General features: G+C 46.5%; 1 protein-coding gene across 1 annotated transcript in view; it reads left to right on the top strand.

Annotated features, from left to right (window-relative positions):
• Positions 1 to 21,394, top strand: part of LOC120982834 (gastrula zinc finger protein XlCGF26.1-like) — a 43,252-nt gene extending 21,858 nt beyond the window's left edge. The window contains exon 3 of the mRNA XM_040413016.1: positions 20,074 to 21,394. Coding sequence (XP_040268950.1) covers positions 20,074 to 21,368 — 1,295 coding nt within the window. The 3' untranslated portion in view covers positions 21,369 to 21,394. The remainder of the gene's footprint in view (positions 1 to 20,073) is intronic.
• Positions 21,395 to 21,781: the final 387 nt, after the last annotated feature.

Genomic DNA, 21,781 nt, shown 5'->3' with positions numbered 1-21,781 from the left:
TGACTCTCCAGTGTTACTCCTCCTAGGACATATGATGTATGTAGATTATTAGTACCCGATCCTCCTCTACAAGTGACTCTCCAGTGTTACTCGTCCTAGGACATATGATGTATGTAGATTATTCGTACCTGATCCTTCTCTACAAGTGACTCTCCAGTGTTACTCGTCCTAGGACATATGATGTTTGTAGATTATTAGTACCTGATCCTTCTCTACAAGTGACTCTCCAGTGTTACTCTTCCTAGGACATATGATGTATGTACATTATTAGTATCCCTTCCTTCCCTACAAGTGACTCTCCAGTGTTACTCCTCCTAGGACATTTGATGTATGTAGATTATTAGTACCTGATCCTTCTCTACAAGTGACTCTCCAGTGTTACTCCTCCTAGGACATATGATGTATGTAGATTATTAGTACCCGATCCTCCTCTACAAGTGACTCTCCAGTGTTACTCGTCCTAGGACATATGATGTGTGTAGATTATTAGTACCTGATCCTTCTCTACAAGTGACTCTCCAGTGTTACTCGTCCTAGGACATATGATGTATGTAGATTATTAGTACCTGATCCTTCTCTACAAGTGACTCTCCAGTGTTACTCCCCCTAGGACATATGATGTATGTAGATTATTAGTACCTGATTCTTCTCTACAAGTGACTCTCCAGTGTTACTCGTCCTAGGACATATGATGTTTGTAGATTATTAGTACCTGATCCTTCTCTACAAGTGACTCTCCAGTGTTACTCCTCCTAGGACATATGATGTATGTAGATTATTAGTACCCGATCCTCCTCTACAAGTGACTCTCCAGTGTTACTCGTCCTAGGACATATGATGTATGTAGATTATTAGTACCTGATCCTTCTCTACAAGTGACTCTCCAGTGTTACTCCTCCTAGGACATATGATGTATGTAGATTATTAGTACCTGATCCTTATCTACAAGTGACTCTCCAGTGTTACTCCTCCTAGGACATATGATGTATGTAGATTATTAGTACCTGATCTTCCTCTACAAGTGACTCTCCAGTGTTACTCCTTCTAGGACATATGATGTTTGTAGATTATTAGTACCTGATCCTTCTCGATGCCCTTCTGTAGGATGATAGCTGTAGGCTGTCAGGGAATGATGGGAGTTGTGGTTTTGCAACAGCTGGAGGGTGGCAGGTTAAGCATGCCTGGGACATATAAAGCACAGAGATTCTTACTACCAAGATGCAGAACTTTACATTTGTCCACATTGAACCTCATTTGCCAAGTTGATGCCCAATCACTCAGAGCGTCCCAGTCAGCTTGTAGTGTATGGACATCTTCCATAGACCGTACAGTACTACACAGCTCAGTGTCATCTGCAGAAATAGAGATGGTACTACTACTCCCATCCTCAATATCATTAATAAATAATAGAGGACCCAGCACTGCACCTTGGGGTCACCACTTATAACCTGGGACCATTCTGAATAGGAATCATTGAGCACAACTCTCTGGACACGGTCCTTCAGCCAGTTCTCAATCCAATTACAGACTATACTTTCCAATCCTAAAGACCTTATTTACTTATTACACGTCTATGAGGGACAGGATCAAAAGCCTCTGAAAAATCCAGAAACGCTACATCCACAGCCGCCCCTCTGTCCAGGCTTCTACTCACCTCACTACATCCACAGCCGCCCCTCTGTCCAGGCTTCTACTCACCTCACTACATCCACAGCCGCCCCTCTGTCCAGGCTTCTACTTACCTCACTACATCTACAGCCGCCCAGCTGTCCAGGCTTCTACTCACCTCACTATATCCACAGCCGCCCCTCTGTCCAGGCTACTACTTACCTCACTACATCCACAGCCGCCCCTCTGTCCAGGCTACTACTTACCTCACTACATCCACAGCTGCCCAGCTGTCCAGCCTACTACTTACCTCACTACATCCACAGCCGCCCCTCTGTCCAGGCTTCTACTCACCTCACTACATCCACAGCCGCCCCTCTGTCCAGGCTACTACTTACCTCACTACATCCACAGCCGCCCCTCTGTCCAGGCTACTACTTACCTCACTACATCCACAGCTGCCCAGCTGTCCAGCCAACTACTTACCTCACTACATCCACAGCCGCCCCTCTGTCCAGGCTTCTACTCACCTCACTACATCCACAGCCGCCCCTCTGTCCAGCCTACTACTCACCTCACTACATCCACAGCCGCCCCTCTGTCCAGACTACTACTCTCCTCGCTACATCCACAGCCGCCCCTCTGTCCAGGCTACTACTCACCTCACTACATCCACAGCCGCCCCTCTGTCCAGGCTACTACTTACCTCACTACATCCACAGCCGCCCCTCTGTCCAGGCTTCTACTTACCTCACTACATCCACAGCCGCCCCTCTGTCCAGGCTTCTACTCACCTCACTACATCCACAGCCGCCCCTCTGTCCAGACTACTACTTACCTCACTACATCCACAGCCGCCCCTCTGTCCAGGCTTCTACTTACCTCACTATATCCACAGCTGCCCCTCTTTCCAGACTACTACTTACCTCACTACATCCACAGCCGCCCATCTGTCCAGACTACTACTTACCTCACTACATCCACAGCCGCCCCTCTGTCCAGGATTCTACTTACCTCACTACATCCACAGCCGCCCCTCTGTCCAGGCTTCTACTCACCTCACTATATCCACAGCCGCCCCTCTGTCCAGACTACTACTCACCTCACTACATCCACAGCCGCCCCTCTGTCCAGACTACTACTCTCCTCACTACATCCACAGCCGCCCCTCTGTCCAGGCTACTACTCACCTCACTACATCCACAGCCGCCCCTCTGTCCAGGCTACTACTTACCTCACTACATCCACAGCCGCCCCTCTGTCCAGGCTTCTACTTACCTCACTACATCCACAGCCGCCCCTCTGTCCAGGCTTCTACTCACCTCACTACATCCACAGCCGCCCCTCTGTCCAGACTACTACTTACCTCACTACATCCACAGCCGCCCCTCTGTCCAGGCTTCTACTTACCTCACTATATCCACAGCTGCCCCTCTTTCCAGACTACTACTTACCTCACTACATCCACAGCCGCCCTTCTGTCGAGACTATTACTCACCTCACTACATCCACAGCCGCCCCTCTGTCCAGACTACTACTCACCTCACTACACCCACAGCCGCCCCTCTCTCCAGGCTTCTACTCACCTCACTACACCCACAGCCGCCCCTCTGTCCAGGCTTCTACTTACCTCACTACATCCACAGCCGCCCCTCTGTCCAGACTACTACTTACCTCACTACATCCACAGCCGCCCCTCTGTCCAGGCTTCTACTTACCTCACTACATCCACAGCCGCCCCTCTGTCCAGGCTTCTACTCACCTCACTACACCCACAGCCGCCCCTCTGTCCAGGCTTCTACTCACCTCACTACATCCACAGCTGCCCCTCTGTCCAGGCTTCTACTCACCTCACTACATCCTCAGCCGCCCCTCTGTCCAGGCTACTACTCGCCTCACTACATACACAGCCGCCCCTCTGTCCAGGCTACTACTTACCTCACTACATCCACAGCCACCCCTCTGTCCAGGCTTCTACTCACCTCACTACACCCACAGCCGCCCCTCTGTCCAGGCTACTACTCACCTCACTACACCCACAGCCGCCCCTCTGTCCAGGCTACTACTTACCTCACTGCATCCACAGCCACCCCTCGGTCCAGGATTGTACTCGCCTCACTACATCCACAGCTGCCCCTCTGTCCAGGCTACTACTCACCTCACTACATCCACAGCCGCCCCTCTGTCCAGGCTTCTACTCACCTCACTACATCCACAGCCGCCCCTCTGTCCAGGCTTCTACTCACCTCACTACATCCACAGCTGCCCCTCTGTCCAGGCTTCTTCTTACCTCACTACATCCACATCCGCCCCTCTGTCCAGGCTACTACTCGCCTCACTACATACACAGCTGCCCCTCTGTCCAGGCTTCTTCTTACCTCACTACATCCACATCCGCCCCTCTGTCCAGGCTTCTACTCACCTCATAAATACAAATCAGGTTAGTCTGACAACTTCTGTCCTTTGTAAACCCATGTTGGTTATCACTTATGATATTATTTATAGTCACATACTCCTGTATATAGTCCCTTAAGAGTCCTTCAAACATTTCCCCACAACAGAAGTTTAACTGGTCTATAATTACCTGTGGAGGACCTAGATCCTTTTTTGAATATGGGCACCACATTTGCCTTGTGCCAATCAGTTGGCACTGTACCAGTCCCTAGAGAATCTTTTAAAATTATAAACGGGCACAGCAATGTCTGAGCTGAGCTCTTTAAGAACTCTTGGGTGTAATCCATCTGGACCCAGAGCGTTCCTCACATTTACCCTATTTAACTTCTCTCGGACCATATCTACAGTCAGCCAAGTGAGTATATTACTTGATGTACTAACAGCCCCAGCAGCACAGATATCAGCTCCTTGCTCTTCTTTTGTATATACAGAGCTAAAAAAATAACTATTTAGTAACTCTGCCTTTTCCTTATCTTCAGTGACTACCCCTCCTCTTTACCATTATTTAGGGGACCTACCTGCTCAGACCTTGGTTTTTTAGCATTTATATATTTAAAGAATTTTGGGGGATTTGTTTTGCTCTCTTTTGTTACCTGCTGTTCATTTTGTATTGTTGCTAATTTTATCTCTCTTTTTTTTTTGAGATTTTATAAAGCCCTTTGTAATCTTCAAACGCTCCAGTTGACCCCTCAGATTTGTATTTTTTAAATGCCCTTTTTTGTTTGTCTTTTATTGCCCTTTTTACAGTAGCTGTTAGCCATGGGGGGGTTTAATTTTAGCCGTTTATACTTGTTACCTAAAGGAATACATTTTTAGGGCAATTCCTCAATGTGGATTTGAAGCTCTCCCATTTGTCCTCAGTATTATTATGTGACAGTAGCTGCTCCCAGTCTATGCCCTGAAATGCTGCCCTCAACCCGGGGAAATTAGCCTTTTTAAAATCCAGTGTCTTTGCTCTGCCTGATGGAGTTAGCTTTTTATAGTTTAGGGGGAATATAATTATATTGTGGTCAATATTACCCAGTGTTTCTTGTACAGTAACATTTCCAATGAGCTCTGCTTCATTAGAACTTACCAGATCCAAACTGGCCCATAAAGTGGTCCTGCAGCAAGTTGAGGAATCTTCTCCCCTTTGCGGTTGAGGCAGAACCAGGACCCTGGTCAGCAGCAGCTCAGTATTTCATCGGTGTCTAGTTCTGCCCAGTCTCCTTACTTTCCTCACTAACCCCGGCCCCCACTAAACCCCCACTGTCCCCTTCTATATCCCACTCTCTATCTACACTATCTACCCCCTTATTAGTATGACCCCCCCACCCTCCCCCACATCCTAGTATAAAAGCTCCTCCAGCCGTCTAACCATTTTCCCCCAGGGCAGTTGCTCCCTCCCCATTGAGGTGCTGCCCGTCCCTACGGTAGAGCCTGTAACTGACAGAGAAGTCGGCCCAGTTCTCCATGAACCCAAACCCTTCCTTTCTGCACCAGCTTCTGAGCCACTTATTTAACCCCTAAGCTCCCGTTGTCTCTCTGGTGACGCTCGTGGCACTGGTAGTATTTCTGAAAACACTACCTTGGAGGTCCTGGACTTGGGCTTCTCTCCTAGTTCCCTAAAATAATTTTTAAGGACCTTCCATCTCCCCCCGTCATTGGTGCCGATGTGTACCATGACCGCCGGGTCTTCCCCAGCCCCACCCAGCAATCTGTCAATCCAATCCGCAATATGCCGAACCCGAGCACCCGGCAGACAACACACTGTTCGGCATTCACAGTCTCTGCGACAGATGACCTTGTCTGTCCGCCTAATAATAGAGTCCCCTACCACCAGCATCCGTCTGACCTTTGCTGCACTACTACTCCCATCCTTCCTGCAGCGGTCATGCTCCTGGGTGCTAGGAGAAACGCCCTGCTGCAGTGTTGCTGGCCCTGGGCTTTCATCCCTAATATCAGCCAAACAGGCATATTTACTAGGGCGTGCCAGCTCAGGACTAGCCTCCCGGGGACTTTTCCCTCTACCCCTTCTTCCTACATTAACCCAGCTGCTGACCTGATAGTCCTGATCTTGCCCTCCTCCCCACCTCCATTTCACTGACCCCAGTCAGCGCCTGCGCAGTGAGGTCTAAGCCTCTTTCCAGGTCTGCAATGGCCCAAAGTGTTTCAAGCTGCTTATTTAGATCCAAGATCTGGGCTTCCAAGTCTGCAGCGTGGTGGCGTCTAGTGCAAATGTATTCACCCTCGAACGGCACTTAAGGCACGGACACTGGAGAGGACACACACTTAGTGGCATTGTCCATGGAGCACATGTTTAATGGGGATGAACAGTAAAGAAGGAAAATCCTAAATATGAGTTAGAATTAGACCCCGTCTGCTGTAGTTGGAGGACGAGCTAGAATCAAGCCAACAACACACAAGGACATTCTATCCAACCTTAGTTTCCGGCTCCTAAACTCCGGTTCTTTAAAGGGTTTCTGTCATCAGAAAATGGTTCTGTATCTGGCTGAGATTAGCGATGTGCTGATGTCAGCAGAACATAACGGTCTGACTTATAACTCCCTGCCTGCCGCCGTTCCCTCAAAATAATGACTTTTATCATATGCTAATGAGCCTCTAGGTGCAAGTAGTGGAGCGTTGCTGCAGCACCTAGAGGCTCCGTCCTCTCACCCTTTGGCACGGCCTTGTCCAGTTGATTGACGTCCTAGTTCTCCTAAGTCATTATTTTGAGGGAACGGCGGCAGGCAGTGAGTTATAAGTCAGACATCAGCACATCGCTAATCTCAGCCAGATACAGAACCATTGTTCTGATGACAGAAACCCTTTAAACTCCACTCACAAGCCCAGTAGAGTATGAAGAGGTCCGTTGATTGCAGGCGTAGGACACCACCTGCTTTTTCCTCCAAAAACCTCAGAGTTTGAGGTGTTGAGACAGTTAAATCCCAGCAGATTCCAACCTCTTTACACATCCGTAGTTCTTTTCATGTCTCTCTTCTCAAGCCATTTGTGTTTTAAAGAGAGCCTGCCACCGGGATTCTGTGTATAGAGCTGAGGGCATGGGTTACTAGATGGCCGCTAGCACATCCGCAATATCCAGTCCCCATAGCTCTGTGTGCTTTTATTGTGTAAGAAAACCGATTTAATACATATGCAAATGAACCTGAGATGAGTCCTGTCCCTGACTCGTCTCGGGGACAGGACTCGTCTCGGGGACAGGACTCGTCTCAAGGACAGGACTCGTCTCACGTACAGTACTCGTCTCAGGGACAGGACTCGTTTTGGGGACAGGACTCGTCTCACGTACAGTACTCGTCTCGGGGACAGGACTCGTCTCGGGGACAGGACTCGTCTCACGTACAGTACTCGTCTCAGGGACAGGACTCGTCTCGGGGACAGGACTCGTCTCGGGGACAGGACTCGTCTAGGGGACAGTACTCTTCTCACGTACAGTACTCGTCTCAGGGACAGGACTCGTCTCGGGGGGACAGGACTCGTCTCGGGGGGACAGGACTCGTCTCGGGGACAGGACTCATCTCGGGGACAGGACTCGTCTCGGGGACAGGACTCGTCTCAGGTTAATTTGCATATCTATCAAATCGTTTTTTTTACACAATAAAAGCACACAGAGCTATGGGGACTGGGTATTGCGGATGTGCTGGCGGCCATCTAACAACTCATGTCCTCAGCTTTATACACAACATCCCGGTGACAGGTTCCCTTTAACGGCTATTCCATCTTTTCCATCTCTGCTCCAACTCCAGTTGACACAGGGAATGTGGTTAAGAATATTTTGGACATGAAGTAAATTTGATGTAAAACTGGTGGACTGGCAGGGTCCTGAGAAGAGACCCTGGGAGCCTGTGGAGAACATTCATGCACCAGCTTTTCTAAGAAAATGTCTGCACTAGTCGAGGTGTGTGTAAGGGTGGCAGTAGTGTTCTGTCGGTGGTTCATGCCCACTGCCATTCTTCTGCTTGGTCCTATTGGTGTCTCACGCCTCCTTACTGCCAGGCCCAGCCAATATCGTAGTGCTGCCAGCTTCTGTCTCCTTTCAGGCTGCCCCCGGATAGCCAATACGGCGGTCAAGCTTCCTTGTGTTCTTAAAGGTCCAGTACCCTAATGTTCACCAGTCAATGGGTGGTGACCCGGGGTACTTGAAGGGAATGTGTCATCAGGAAAGGACCTATTGTTTAAATCACGTTTTTATGTTTAAAAAGAGCATCATCAAAATTCTTTAAAAATATGTTATTTTTCCATGTCCCTATCGTTATTTAAACAAAAAACATAAAGTCCTGCAGTTTTCCCACTGGGCACAAAACCTAATAAATAGGCGCCACTTGTTATCTGCCATTCTAATACTGCCTGTAAAGATAACACCTCTGTGTATAGATAAGACAGGATAAACCTTATCTACTCCACCTCCCTGCACAATGACCTCTGCACAGTCACAGAACATGCCTAGAAATCTGTCCCATACTGGTCAGTGAGGTCCCAGCCTGTCCATTGTGTCGTCTGTGGCCCATGTGGATGTGAAGTTCTTACTGCTTTCTAAATGTTGTTAAGAACACCTCAGGCAAGATGGCAGCCCCCATAATCCTGTACAGGGAAGAGAAGAAAGTAAAAACAGATTAGAGATAAATGTGTTGCCATCTGGTTTTAACTGTCTGCCTGATCCTGGTCCGACCATGAGCTGCTGAGCCTGACCTCGGACTGTTTACTGGATCGCACAAACTCTACCTGCCCTGACTACAGCTTTACCTGGTCCTTCGATGCTCTGCCTCGGAGATTCGAGACTCTTTTGGGTCAGCTGTCTCTTGAACAGAGAGACCTCTCTTAAAGGGAACCTGTCATGTGAATATTTGATTATAATCTAACTAATTATATACAATCATTAACTACTAAAAAGTGCCTTAGATGTATTCACTTACTGGTGTGACAGACGGTTACCTCATAATATACACACAAAGATGCCGCATGCTAATGAGCTGATTGGAGTCCAGCGTGATGTCAGTGAGTCCAGCGTGATGTCAGTGAGTCCAGCGTGATGTCAGTGAGTCCAGCGTATATTTAATTCAGAGCTATAGCCACTCCCCTGCCCACCTGCTGCTGATTCATATGGAAACAAACTGTCAATCAGCAGCAGGTGGGCGGGGAGAGTCGGGAGCTCATGAATATTCATGACTCATCATTATCAGCTGGAGCTTTTCAATACAAGATGTTGGCAGATTGACCGGGTGAATTACAGACAGTGACCCAGCATTGTGCTAAGAGAATCAGTCACTTATCTATGTCGCCCTTAGTTAGGACACCATAAAACTGGTGACAGGTTCCCTTTAAGTGGTAGCAGCCTGCCGGATTCCACGTCGGGGTTAGAGGGTGGGCTGGGGGAGTAACCCCAAGCCATATCTGTTCACAGGGTCCACATCTGCTTCAGAACAGCTTCTACAGGGTTTGATCCCAAAATGACATTTCCAACTGATCCTTATTCAGCTGAGCGCTGTCTCTGACTGGATTCCTCTCCGATTCCACAGCAATTTCTTCATCGGGTGCCAATATTTATGCAGTAGGGTGCTAATACTTCATCAAGAGGTCTGGCCGATTTAGAAACACATTTCATTGTTAACACTTTAATGAAAAAAGAGCAGCGTGGCAGTGAGTCCTTGATGATGCTCCGAACCGGGATTTCCATTGACTGGACTGACCCCTGTATCCATGTGAGGGTTATGGTTAAGGTGTTTGGCACCCGGGGCAGGTCCTTTCTGTGGCACCACTTCCATACATTATAATGTTGTGCCCCGTCACAGTGATAATGCCCACATTGTGCCCCATTACAGTAGTTATGCCTTCATTGTGCCCCGTCGCAGTAGTTATGCAGACCTTGTGCCCCCACACAGTAGTAATGCCCTCATTGAGCCCCGTCAAGTAGTAATGCCCTCATTGTGCCCCGTCGCAGTAGTTATGCAGACCTTGTGCCCCCACACAGTAGTAATGCCCTCATTAAGCCCCGTCACAGTAGTAATGCCCTCATTGTGCTCCGTCGCAGTAGTTATGCAGACCTTGTGCCCCCACACAGTAGTAATGCCCTCATTGAGCCCCGTCACAGTAGTAATGCCCTCATTGTGCCCCGTCGCAGTAGTTATGCAGACCTTGTGCCCCCACACAGTAGTAATGCCCTCATTAAGCCCCGTCACAGTAGTAATGCCCTCATTGTGCTCCGTCGCAGTAGTTATGCAGACCTTGTGCCACCACACAGTAGTAATGCCCTCATTGAGCCCCGTCACAGTAGTAATGCCCTCATTGTGCCCCGTCACAGTAGTAATGCCCTCATTGTGCCCCGTCGCAGTAGTTATGCAGACCTTGTGCCCCCACACAGTAGTAATGCCCTCATTGAGCCCCGTCACAGTAGTAATGCCCTCATTGTGCCCCGTCGCAGTAGTTATGCAGACCTTGTGCCCCCACACAGTAGTAATGCCCTCATTGAGCCCCGTCACAGTAGTAATGCCCTCATTGTGCCCCGTCGCAGTAGTTATGCAGACCTTGTGCCCCCGTCACAGTAGTAATGCCCTCATTAAGCCCCGTCACAGTAGTAATGCCCTCATTGTGCTCCGTCTCAGTAGTTATGCAGACCTTGTGCCCCCACACAGTAGTAATGCCCTCATTAAGCCCCGTCACAGTAGTAATGCCCTCATTGTGCTCCGTCGCAGTAGTTATGCAGACCTTGTGCCCCCACACAGTAGTAATGCCCTCATTGAGCCCCGTCACAGTAGTAATGCCCTCATTGTGCCCCGTCGCAGTAGTTATGCAGACCTTGTGCCCCCACACAGTAGTAATGCCCTCATTGAGCCCCGTCACAGTAGTAATGCCCTCATTGTGCCCCTTCGCAGTAGTTATGCAGACCTTGTGCCCCCACACAGTAGTAATGCCCTCATTAAGCCCCGTCACAGTAGTAATGCCCTCATTGTGCTCCGTCTCAGTAGTTATGCAGACCTTGTGCCCCCTCACAGTAGTTATGCCTTCATTTTTTCCCCTCACAGTAGTTATGCCCCCATTGTGCCTGTCACAGTAGTAATGCCCTCATTGTGCCCCCTTACAGTAGTAATGCTCTCATTGTGCCCCGTCACAGTAGTTATGCAGACCATGTGCCCCCTTACAGCAGTAATGCCCTCATTGTGCCCCGTCACAGTAGTTATGCAGACCTTGTGCCCCCACACAGTAGTAATGCCCTCATTGTGCCCCCTCACAGTAGTAATGCCCTCATTGTGCCCCACACATTAATAATGCCCCCATTGTGTCCCACACAGTAATAATGCCCTCATTGTACCCCCACACAGTAGTAATGCCCTCATTGTGCCCCCACACAGTAGTAATGCCCTCATTGTGCCCCATCGCAGTAGTTATGCAGACCATGTGCCCCCTCACAGTAGTAATGCCGTCATTGTGCCCCCTCACAGTAGTAATGCCCTCATTGTGCCCCCTCACAGTAGTAATGCCCTCATTGTGCCCCCACACAGTAGTAATGCCCTCATTGTGCCCCATCACAGTAGTTATGCAGACCATGTGCCCCCTTACAGTAGTAATGCCCTCATTGTGCCCCCTCACAGTAGTAATGCCCTCATTGTGCCCCCTCACAGTGGTAATGCCCTCATTGTGCCCCCTCACAGTAGTAATGCCCTCATTGTGCCCCCTCACAGTAGTAATGTCCTCATTGTGCTCCCTCACAGTAGTAATGCCCTCATTGTGCCCCCTCACAGTAGTTATGCAGACCTTGTGCCCTTCACAGTAGTTATGCAGACCTTGTGTCCCCTCACAGTATTAATGCCCCCATTGCGCCCCTTCACAGGCCGTCATTGTGAAAGGTAACAAGGGCTGGGTACAGAGGGTACACGATGCCACACAGACAACGGTTCTGTCACGGACGTACAGAGACATACGGACGGCTCCGCGACAGTGGGTGACAGAAGATCTGTGAGACTGGCAGCACGTGCTTTGATCTGACAGGTTTCCTTGTGGATCAATAGGCGTCTGTGGTGTTTCTGGTGTTTGCCGCACCCTTAACCTCCAGGTGTTGCTATTGTGGTCATTTAGCTTTCCTTATTTATAGTTGCTTCTCCCACAATGCAGTGCGGTTTATAGCTTCAGTGGTATCTGTGGTCTGCTGGTGTTTGGTTCTCGGCTGAGTTCCTGTTGCTGCCACTGGAAAGTTAAGTGTTTTCTTTCCCTTTTGGATTTAGTTTTGGTTTATTTGTGTGTTGTTTTCCCCTGCCCTTTGTTGTAGCCCTGAGGGAGACTCCTGGTCGTCCTTCCTTCCTGGAGGAACAGCTAGTCTCCGTCCTGTCACTATCGCCAGGGTCCTATAGGGGGAGTTAGGACTCTAGGTTCTCCTGCGTATGAACTCGCATACCTTTTGGGGTCTGTTCATACTGATAGCCAGTCAGGACTGTGACTAGGGATTTGACTAGGAGGTGTCCTTCTTTCAGGCCTTGTTCCTTATTCCCTCTCCTCCTTCGTTCGGTGTGGTGTCTCCTCCCACACACGGGTGTGACCGCTTCTGTCTCAGACATTGAATGTAGTGAAAACGGAGCTGAGAATATATAAAACAGATTGGTGAATAAACCAGCAGTAAAGGGAACACGGCCCGCCAGTCCGCACTTGTATGTGCCTGGACGAGTTCCTCTTTGGGGGCACCCTAAGAATTGCGCAATACTAACTGTTATCCACAGGGAAATGATGTCCTGTCCCTTTAAATCAGACTTCTCTGTTTGTAATCCACAGGTAAATGATGTTGTGTCCCTTTGATTGCAGCTGTAACCCTTACTCCAGCTCCCAGTATATAACACCCTATCTGCCGTCAGTGTAGGAGTCCCTTAGGGCTATGCTTTAGCTTGCGGCCTGTCCACCTCAATGTAACTCTACTTAGTGCGTTAACTATATGCCTACGTGCCACTTCAACCGGGCTTCACCTCGGTCCAGGGGCAGGAGATTTGTATTGAAATAATAGAAAAAAATCGGAATAGAAGTCAGGTATAAATGGCGTTACTGTAATTTTTCTGTGGTGCTTGGATAATATTCAGAATATAAAAGGCGGACTTATATTTAAATATAAAAAATATCCTGTAAATACGATGACCAGATGTAGTGTTCTTATTCATCTCAGGAATGTGACGTCTAATATACAGTCTCCCTGGTAATATGACCATTTCAAGGAGCAACATTATATCCAAAAAATGCTGACATGTCCAAAATAGTTACCATAAAGCTGGAAAGACAAAATCCCACTTACAGTCAGGTCCATAAATATTGGGACATGGACACAATTCTAACATGTTTGGCTCTATACTCCACCACAATGGATGTGAAATGAAACAAACAAGATGTACTTTACCTGCAGACTGTCAGCTGTAATCTGAGGTATTTACATCCAAATCAGGTGACCGGTGCAGGAATTACAGCAGTTACATATGTGCCTCCCACTTGTTAAGGGACCAGAAGTAATGGGACAGAATAATAATCATAAATCAAACTTTCACTTTTTAATACTTGGTTGCAAATCCTTTGCAGTCATCGGCTGGATGGCTCCTTGATGTTCTAAATGGCATCCACCCAGTGTGATTATACAGCACTGGAGTTTTGGCACTGCTGAATTGCCAGCCATCTACCCCCTAATTAAGGGGCCTGTGCACTCTGTGTGTCCATCACATACTGCTCAACTGATCGTATGTACTCTGCCATCCGGCATCTATTTACTTATTTATCTAAGTTACCTTCATTTTAAGGTTGGGTCTGACTCTAAAACTGTATAACGCATTGGTGCCCAACTGGGCCTGTTTGACTTTCATACTTGTTTTACCTTCAGGTATTTTTGAATATCATCATATATTCACCCCCTACCACCCCCTGATGATCCCACTTTGTGGGTGAAACGCGTCGGGGTTCTTTGTCTCCTATCACTCTATAATATACATCGAACAAATAGAGTGTTCTTGTTGTGCGTTTTTGTGTTTTGTATGTGCTTTTATCCGACTCGGTGCACCCTGTACCTCCTGGCATACCGTCACGAGGATCGCATACAGTGGGCACCTTTTTCCTATTTTGTATGTCATTGATAGCCATCCCATGGTAGGCCACTCCTACACCAGCTTTTCACCTTCTGTCAGGGCCAGACAGGAGTTGAGGCTAGGCTCGAGGACAGGGAGTCCCCACCACCAGGGGACGTCCCTGGGCTGAGGTCTTAGACTAGGGTAGCAGTATAGGGACACCTTCCCCACCCATTAGCTAGATCCACCTATCCTAGTGTGGTCCTACCTGGGTAACTATTTAGTTTAGTTTGTCATTTCTCTAATAAACATTAATTATCTACTACATAGGGGGTTTTTGTTGCTGGATTTACCTTTGCAGTCAATTACAGCCTGAAGTCTGGAACGCATAGACATCACCAGACGCTGGTCTCATCCCTGGTGATGCTCTGCCAGGCCTCTACTGCAACTGTCTCCAGTTCCTGCTTGTTCTTGGGGCATTTTCCCTTCAGTTTTGTCTTCAGCAAGTGAAATGCTCAATCGGATTCAGGTCCGGTGATTGACTCGGCCATTGCAGAACATTCCACTTCTTTCCCTTAGAAAACTCTTTGGTTGCTTTTGCAGTATGCTTTGGGTCATTGTCCATCTGCACTGTGAAGCGCTGTCCAATGAGTTCTGAAGCATTGGGCTGAATATGAGCAGATAATATTGCCCCAAACACTTCAGAATCCATCCTGCTGCTTTTGTCAGCAGTCACATCATCAATAACTACAAGAGAAGCAGTTCCATTGGCAGCCATACATGCCCACGCCATGACACTGCCACCACCATGCTTCACTGATGAGGTGGTATGCTTAGGACCATGAGCAGCTCCTTTCCTTCTCCATACTCTTCTCTTCCCATCACTCTGGTACAAGTTGGTCTTGGTCTCATCTGTCCATAGGATGTTATTCCAGAACTGTGAAGGCTTTTTTAGATGTCGTTTGGCAAACTCTAATCTGGCCTTACTGTTTTTGAGGCTCACCGATGGTTTACATCTTGTGGTGAACCCTCTGTATTCACTCTGGTGAAGTCTTCTCCTGATTGTTGACTTTGACACACATACACCTACCTCCTGGAGAGTGTTCTTGATCTGGCCAACTGTTGTGAAGGGCCTTTCTTCACCAGGGAAAGAATTCTTCGCTCATCCACCACAGTTGTTTTCCGTGGTCTTCCGGGTCTTTTGGTGTTGCTGAGCTCACCGTTGCGTTCCTTCTTTATAAGAATGTTCCAAACAGTTGTTTTGGCCAGGCCTAATGTTTTTGCTATCTCTCTGATGGGTTTGTTGTGTTTTTCAGCCTAATGATGGCTTCACTGATAGTGACAGCTCTTTGGATCTCATCTTGAGAGTTGACAGCAACAGATTCCAAATGCAAACAGCAGACTGGAAATGACCTCTGGACCTTTTATCTGCTCATTGTAATTGGGATAATGAGGGAATAACACACACCTGGCCATGGAACAGCTAAGAAGACAATTGTCCCATTACTTCTGGTCCCTTAACAAGTAGGAGGCACATATGTAACTGCTGTAATTCCTGCACCGTTCACCTGATCTGGATGTAAATACCTCAGATTACAGCTGACAGTCTGCAGGTAAAGCACATCTTGTTTGTTTCATTTCACATCCATTGTGGTGGTCTATAGAGCCAAAAATGTTAGAATTGTGTCCATGTCCTAATATTTATGGACCTGACTGTAACTTCAGCTGGAGAATATAGATGCGGCCATAGATTTGAGTTCATTATAAAATACCCAGACTTTCATCCAACTTGGATATATGCCAGTAATTGGTGAATCCATGAGCTTTATGGCTGTATTCATCAGCTTGCCGCTTCCTTACCAGTGTCTACAGTTATAGAAGCCTAGACTGTGTCGGCAGATAAGAACCATTTGGCCCATCCAGTCTGCCCAATATACTAAATACTATGGATAGCCCCCGGCCCTATCTTATATGAAGGATGGCCTTATGCCTATCCCATGCATGCTTAACCCCTTCACTGTATTTGCAGCTACCACTTCTGCAGGAAGGCTATTCCATTGCATTAAAGAAGATGTTTAAAGCCATAGCTCGCTGTTGACACTTTGTAACTACTGGTAAGTGGTACGTACAACTTTTAGGATGAGTTATAAAAAATTTGTGGGGCGGGGGAAAGGTGACTAAAAAATTTCCCATTACGGCGTTAACTGTTTTTACAAATATTTTGAGAGTTCAGGTGTTTTTGGACCTGGCGATACCTGATATATAAAATTGGGAAAGGGCAGTAATTTAAACTTTTAATATCTTAATTTTTTTTTTGTTTTTTTTTAAACTTTTTTTTATAATAATTTTTAACCCCTTTAGGGGACTAGACCCTTGGATCTTTTCATCTCTTGTCCTATTCACCCTAATAGAGATTCTGTTAGGACGGATGGCATTATACCACGCTCCCTGGTGAGCTGGGTCTCGTGCACCGCGCAGCAGGGAGGTTACCATGGCAGCCATGGGAGGCTTCAGAAGTGTCCAGGGTGCCATGGTAACCAATTGAAGCCGTGAAATTGAGCCGCAACCCTCTGCCTGTCCTCACAGACGCTGCAATTGCTGGTGATCTTGGCAGCTGAGGGTTTAAATGACTGGGTTCGGCACCTGGCCATGTTCCTGTTGTATTATACAGCCGGCACCCGCTGCATATGTTCACCGCAGCAGCCCGCTCCATACATTCCTTGTCCTACAGCAGCCACTTACCCTGCAGAGGTAAAAAAACGCTCTCCTCCTGTAAACAAGGAGACCTCCCCATTCCCCTGCCCCTCCTCTCTTCTCCTCCCGCTGGCCCCAAACAAAGCCTGGAGAGGAGGAAAGAAAAGCGGGCACTATTTTGGATAAATCAATATGGCGATTTAGTAAAAAACTGCCATCTCCAGAATGACAATGGGCGAATAACTCCCATTGATCTGAATATGGCCCAGTCCTAATAGGTATATATCCCAGTATAACCTCAAGTCACTCGCGCTTCCTGACTGGTCACATTAATATCCCTGAAGTTTAAGTGATTGGGAATCTATTTCACCTAATGCAAATGAGATGCCCTGGTGAGTTGACAGCAAGGGAATGGTTTTCAGGTGGTGGCCTTCCTGAACGATTCTTCTCTAGTGTATTTGTGGCTGTTGGAGGCCCAATCAGGTTGCACAGGTAGTCCTGCTCCTCCAGGATGTCACATCCATACATGGTGTCACTAGAAGGTTTGCGACCTCTCCCAGTCTCAAAAGCTTAAAGATGATACTGTTACAAGGATATCCAGACTTGGCCATAGAAGAGCATGAACCCAGCATCAAGGCCGTTATTTTCTCCTTTGTGCAAGGGTTTGGGTTGCTGCCAGAGCCCTATATGTTGACCTCCCACAGCTACTGGACTGCAAGTTTTTGACCAAACTGTCAGAAACAGACTCCATGAGGGCCTGATGTCTTGTAGTAGGACCTATGCTCACAGCCCAGCACTGTATAGCTTGATTGGCATTCCACCAGAGAGCACCACAAGTGGCAGGTATCCATGTTCTCTTCAAAGATGAGGGCTGGTTTACCCCAACCACATGTGACTTGTGTGAAAGAGTCTAGAAGTGTCGTGGTGAATGTTATGCTGCCTGCTACATCATCCAGCATGACTGGTTTGGAGATGGGTCGTTGATGGTCTGAGTCGGCATCTATTTGGAGAGTTGCACACACCTCCTTGTGATACCAAACAGTATTCTGGTTCTGAGAGTTTCCTCCCAGTAACTGACAGCAGCCATTGTCGGATCGTATGCTGGTGCAGAACACAGCGCAGCCTCATGTGGCCAGCGTGTGTAGATAGTATTAATGTCTTTGTCATCCAGGAACTAACGACTGGCCCTCATGTTCCACATGCATGAATCCAACCGAGAACCTCTGGGACATTCTGTATCGGTGCTGCCAAGTAGTACCATGGACTGTCCAGGAGCTCACTGATGACCTGATCCATGTGCGAGAGGAAATCTCCCAGGTCACTCTCCGCCATCTCATTAGGAGCATGCTAAGATGTCATGACTGTCATGACTGACATTATGAGTTGCCGTGATGAAATTCATGTAAATTGGATGCTGTTGTTTCACTTTGATTTCTGAGCTGATTTGGAATCCAGAACTCAAATGGTTTATTATTTTGGTCTCCATTGACTGCAGATACATCATCGTAAAGGATATGCCATCAATATCAGATAGGTGTGGGTCCCACCTCGGTGACCTGCTCCTATCACCAGTAAGGGACCCACATGCGCAGCATGCTCTCCATTATTCATTATGGGAGTTTCGAAAACAGCCGAGCGAGAATATCCAGCTACTTTTAAGAATAGCATAGCTGAACATGGAGGGTGCACTGTACAAGCGCGTCCCCCGAGCCATTCTCCACCATGGGACTGCTGGAACTTATAATGTTCACTTCAAGGACCTCGTTCTGGAGATGTGTGCGGGTCACATCTTTGGGATCTGCTACTGTCTGACATTGATGGAATATTCTAGTGATATGCCATCAATGTCTGAGATGAGACAACCCCTTGAAAGCTCTCCATAGGCATTTGTGTTCTGGGCTGGAGCTGGTCTTGGTGCTGTCATGGGCTCATGACAAAACCAATTACCTTTTTAACACTTTCGTTCCCAGCACCGTACATGTACGGCACTAGGAGGGTCTTTAAACGTGGCACCCACTTACGCACGCAATGGGCACCATAGGCCCGCAGCTAATGTCAGCTACCGGCAATAATTTGGATCGCAGGTATTTAACCCTTTAGATGTCGTGGTGAAGAAGCACAACCGCGGCATCTAAATGACAAAAAAACCAAAAGGTCATGCTTCTTGGTGAGGAACGGCTCCCCTGTGCAGCGATCGGGGAATCCGGTCCTTCGTTCTAATATGCTGGTTCTCTCTGAAGAAACCCAGCGTATTAGAGCTGCAGTTCCCATGTGATCTGCAGGTGGCAAACCAACATAGGATAACCGCAAAAGTGTAGCATAAGCTAAAAATATAATCTAATTACTGAATACTATAGCCTCCTAGAGGAGCTAAAAAAAAAGTAAAAAAATTCATCCCCCCTCTTTTCCTCAAAATCCGCTGCATTCAAAAACGCCCGTTCTAATAAAATATAAAATGAATTATCCCATATGGCGAATGGTGTAATGAAAAATGAAAAAAAAAAAAATCAAAATGGCCAATTCAAAAAGAAAAGTCATTTTTTTATTTTTATGAAAATGTGATAAAGTCACAAAACTCCAAAATGGTATAAAAAAAAAACTATAGATTGTCCAGCAAAAAATGAAGATGAATGAAGGAAGTCGGTCAGTTATATCTCATAAGGAACGTTCTAAAAAAAAAATTCTAATTCCACCCCATTTGGATTTTTTTTCCCTGCTTCCCACTACATTGTCTACTATATTAAATGATGACATTAGAAAGTTCAACTTGTCCCTCAAAAAAAATGCCCTATACGGCTATGTGAATAGAAAAGTAAAAAAACAGAAAAGTAAAAAAGTTATGGCTCCGCAAAGGCAGGGAAGAAAAATAAAAATGCAAAACCCTCCGTTACCCAAAGGTTTAAGCGTAATCTTATATTTTAGCAGTAATCCATAGGTAGTGTGAGTACTCCAAGAGTAAAACTAAGACCCTCTGTCATGAGACGTATTGGGAAGACACACGTCCTTGGCTTCTAGACTGCGGCCATGATGTAATAACAATATTAAGTGTTGGCAGGGGTGATTGACAAGGTGTTGCAGATTATGTAGATTTTTTTTTTTAACAAAAGCCAGGAACTGAATCAGAAGGAAGAGGAGATATACACGTCTCATTCCTGCTGGATTCACTTTTGACTCATAAAATTGCATCAAAATCTGCATTAAGAACGGCATGTGTCTCCAGGCTGATAGGGATGCTATAAGTCTGTCTACTTTGTGATTTGAAAAGAAAAATCATAAAATCCTTTTTTAATTCCAACAGAAAATTCCAGTAAGAAATCTGAGGGAGAAGATGAAGATATCGTGCAGCGCTCTTCAGGAGGAAACTTCATTACCTGTAATGTACATTCAGGACCTGACAGAAAAGAACTGTCATATAATCCCCCTAATCAGGAGGACTCTTCCCCTGACCAATCACAGGTTCTTACCACAAACACTGAACAGAAAGTGGGTAAATGGTATCACTGTGGTGAATGTGGAAAATGCTTTACAAAAAGTTCAAGTCTGTTTACACACAGACGAATTCACACAGGAGAAAAACCTTATTCATGTTTTCAGTGTGGAAAATCCTTTACGTGTAAGTCCAATCTTGTTAGACATGAGAGAATTCACACAGGAGAGAAGCAGTTCCCATGTTCAGAATGTGGGAAATGTTTTACACTGAAATCAGATCTTGCTAAACATCAGAGAATTCACACAGGACAGAAGCCATATTCATGTTCAGAATGTGGTAAATGTTTTACAGAGAAATCAACACTTGTTACACATGAGAGAATTCACACAGGAGAGAAGCCATTTTCATGTTCTGAATGTGGGAAATGTTTTACAGAAAAATCAACTCTCGTAACACATGAAAGAAGTCACACCGGAGAGAAACCATATCCATGTTCAGAATGTGGGAAATGTTTTACAAAAAGGTCAGATGTTGTTAAACATGAGAGAATTCACACAGGAGAGAAGCCGTATGCATGTTCATTATGTTGGAAATGTTTTACAGATAAATCCACTCTTGTTAAGCATGAAAGAATTCACACAGGGGAGAAGCCATATTCATGCTCTGAATGTGGTAAATGTTATACAGATAAATCAACGCTTGTTAAACATGAGAGAATCCACACAGGAGAGAAGCCATTTTCATGTTCACTTTGTGGGAAATGTTTTAATTATAAATTAAGTCTTGTTATACATGAGAGAAGTCACACAGGAGAGAAGCCGTATTCATGTTCAGAATGTGGGAAATGTTTCATAGATAGATCCCATCTTGCTATACATCAGAGAAGTCATACTGGGGTGAAACCATTTTCCTGTTCAGAATGTGGGAAAAGTTTTATTACTAAAGTCAAACTTAGAATTCACCAGAGAAGTCATTCTGGGGAAAAACCATTTTCATGTTCAGAATGTGGGAAATGTTTTACAGAAAAATCAAGTCTTGTTACACATATGAGGATTCACACAGGGGAGAAGCCGTATTCATGTTCCACATGTGGGAACTGTTTTATTACTAAAGGCAAACTTCGGGATCATCAGAGAAGTCACATAGGGGAACAGCTATGTTGATGTTCTTTGAAACTTGTTAAAGAATTCACAAAGAAAATAAATAATATTTCTGGATGCCATTAGCCTGGATATGCTAAACATTTATTTACCTGAGGTCCGCTGTGCTTGAGATCGATGGAGGAAACCTATTCTGCATATTTAGACAAAAGGTAAAGTCTTGTTTACGTCCAAAGCTTCAAACCTGAATTATCTCCATGAACCTTGCATCTTATTACTGTATTCACAACGTCCCCCAAGATGAACCCCAGTGAGGGTAAAAGTGAATCTCATGGAGGAGGTACTTGGGGTTACTTTCAAGTAATCTGAGACAAATCACCCCAGAATTAAGTAACGTTTTGTACCTCACTTTGGTGAACCCACTGTGCCTAATGCGGGGCACATGAGACACAATAAGGTTAGTAATGTAAGGCACA

The sequence above is a fragment of the Bufo bufo genome, assembly GCF_905171765.1.
Source record: "Bufo bufo chromosome 3 unlocalized genomic scaffold, aBufBuf1.1 SUPER_3_unloc_3, whole genome shotgun sequence".
NCBI lineage: Eukaryota > Metazoa > Chordata > Amphibia > Anura > Bufonidae > Bufo > Bufo bufo.
The sequence above is the reverse complement of the archived record's forward strand: the minus strand, read 5'-3'. Positions and strand labels throughout refer to the sequence as shown.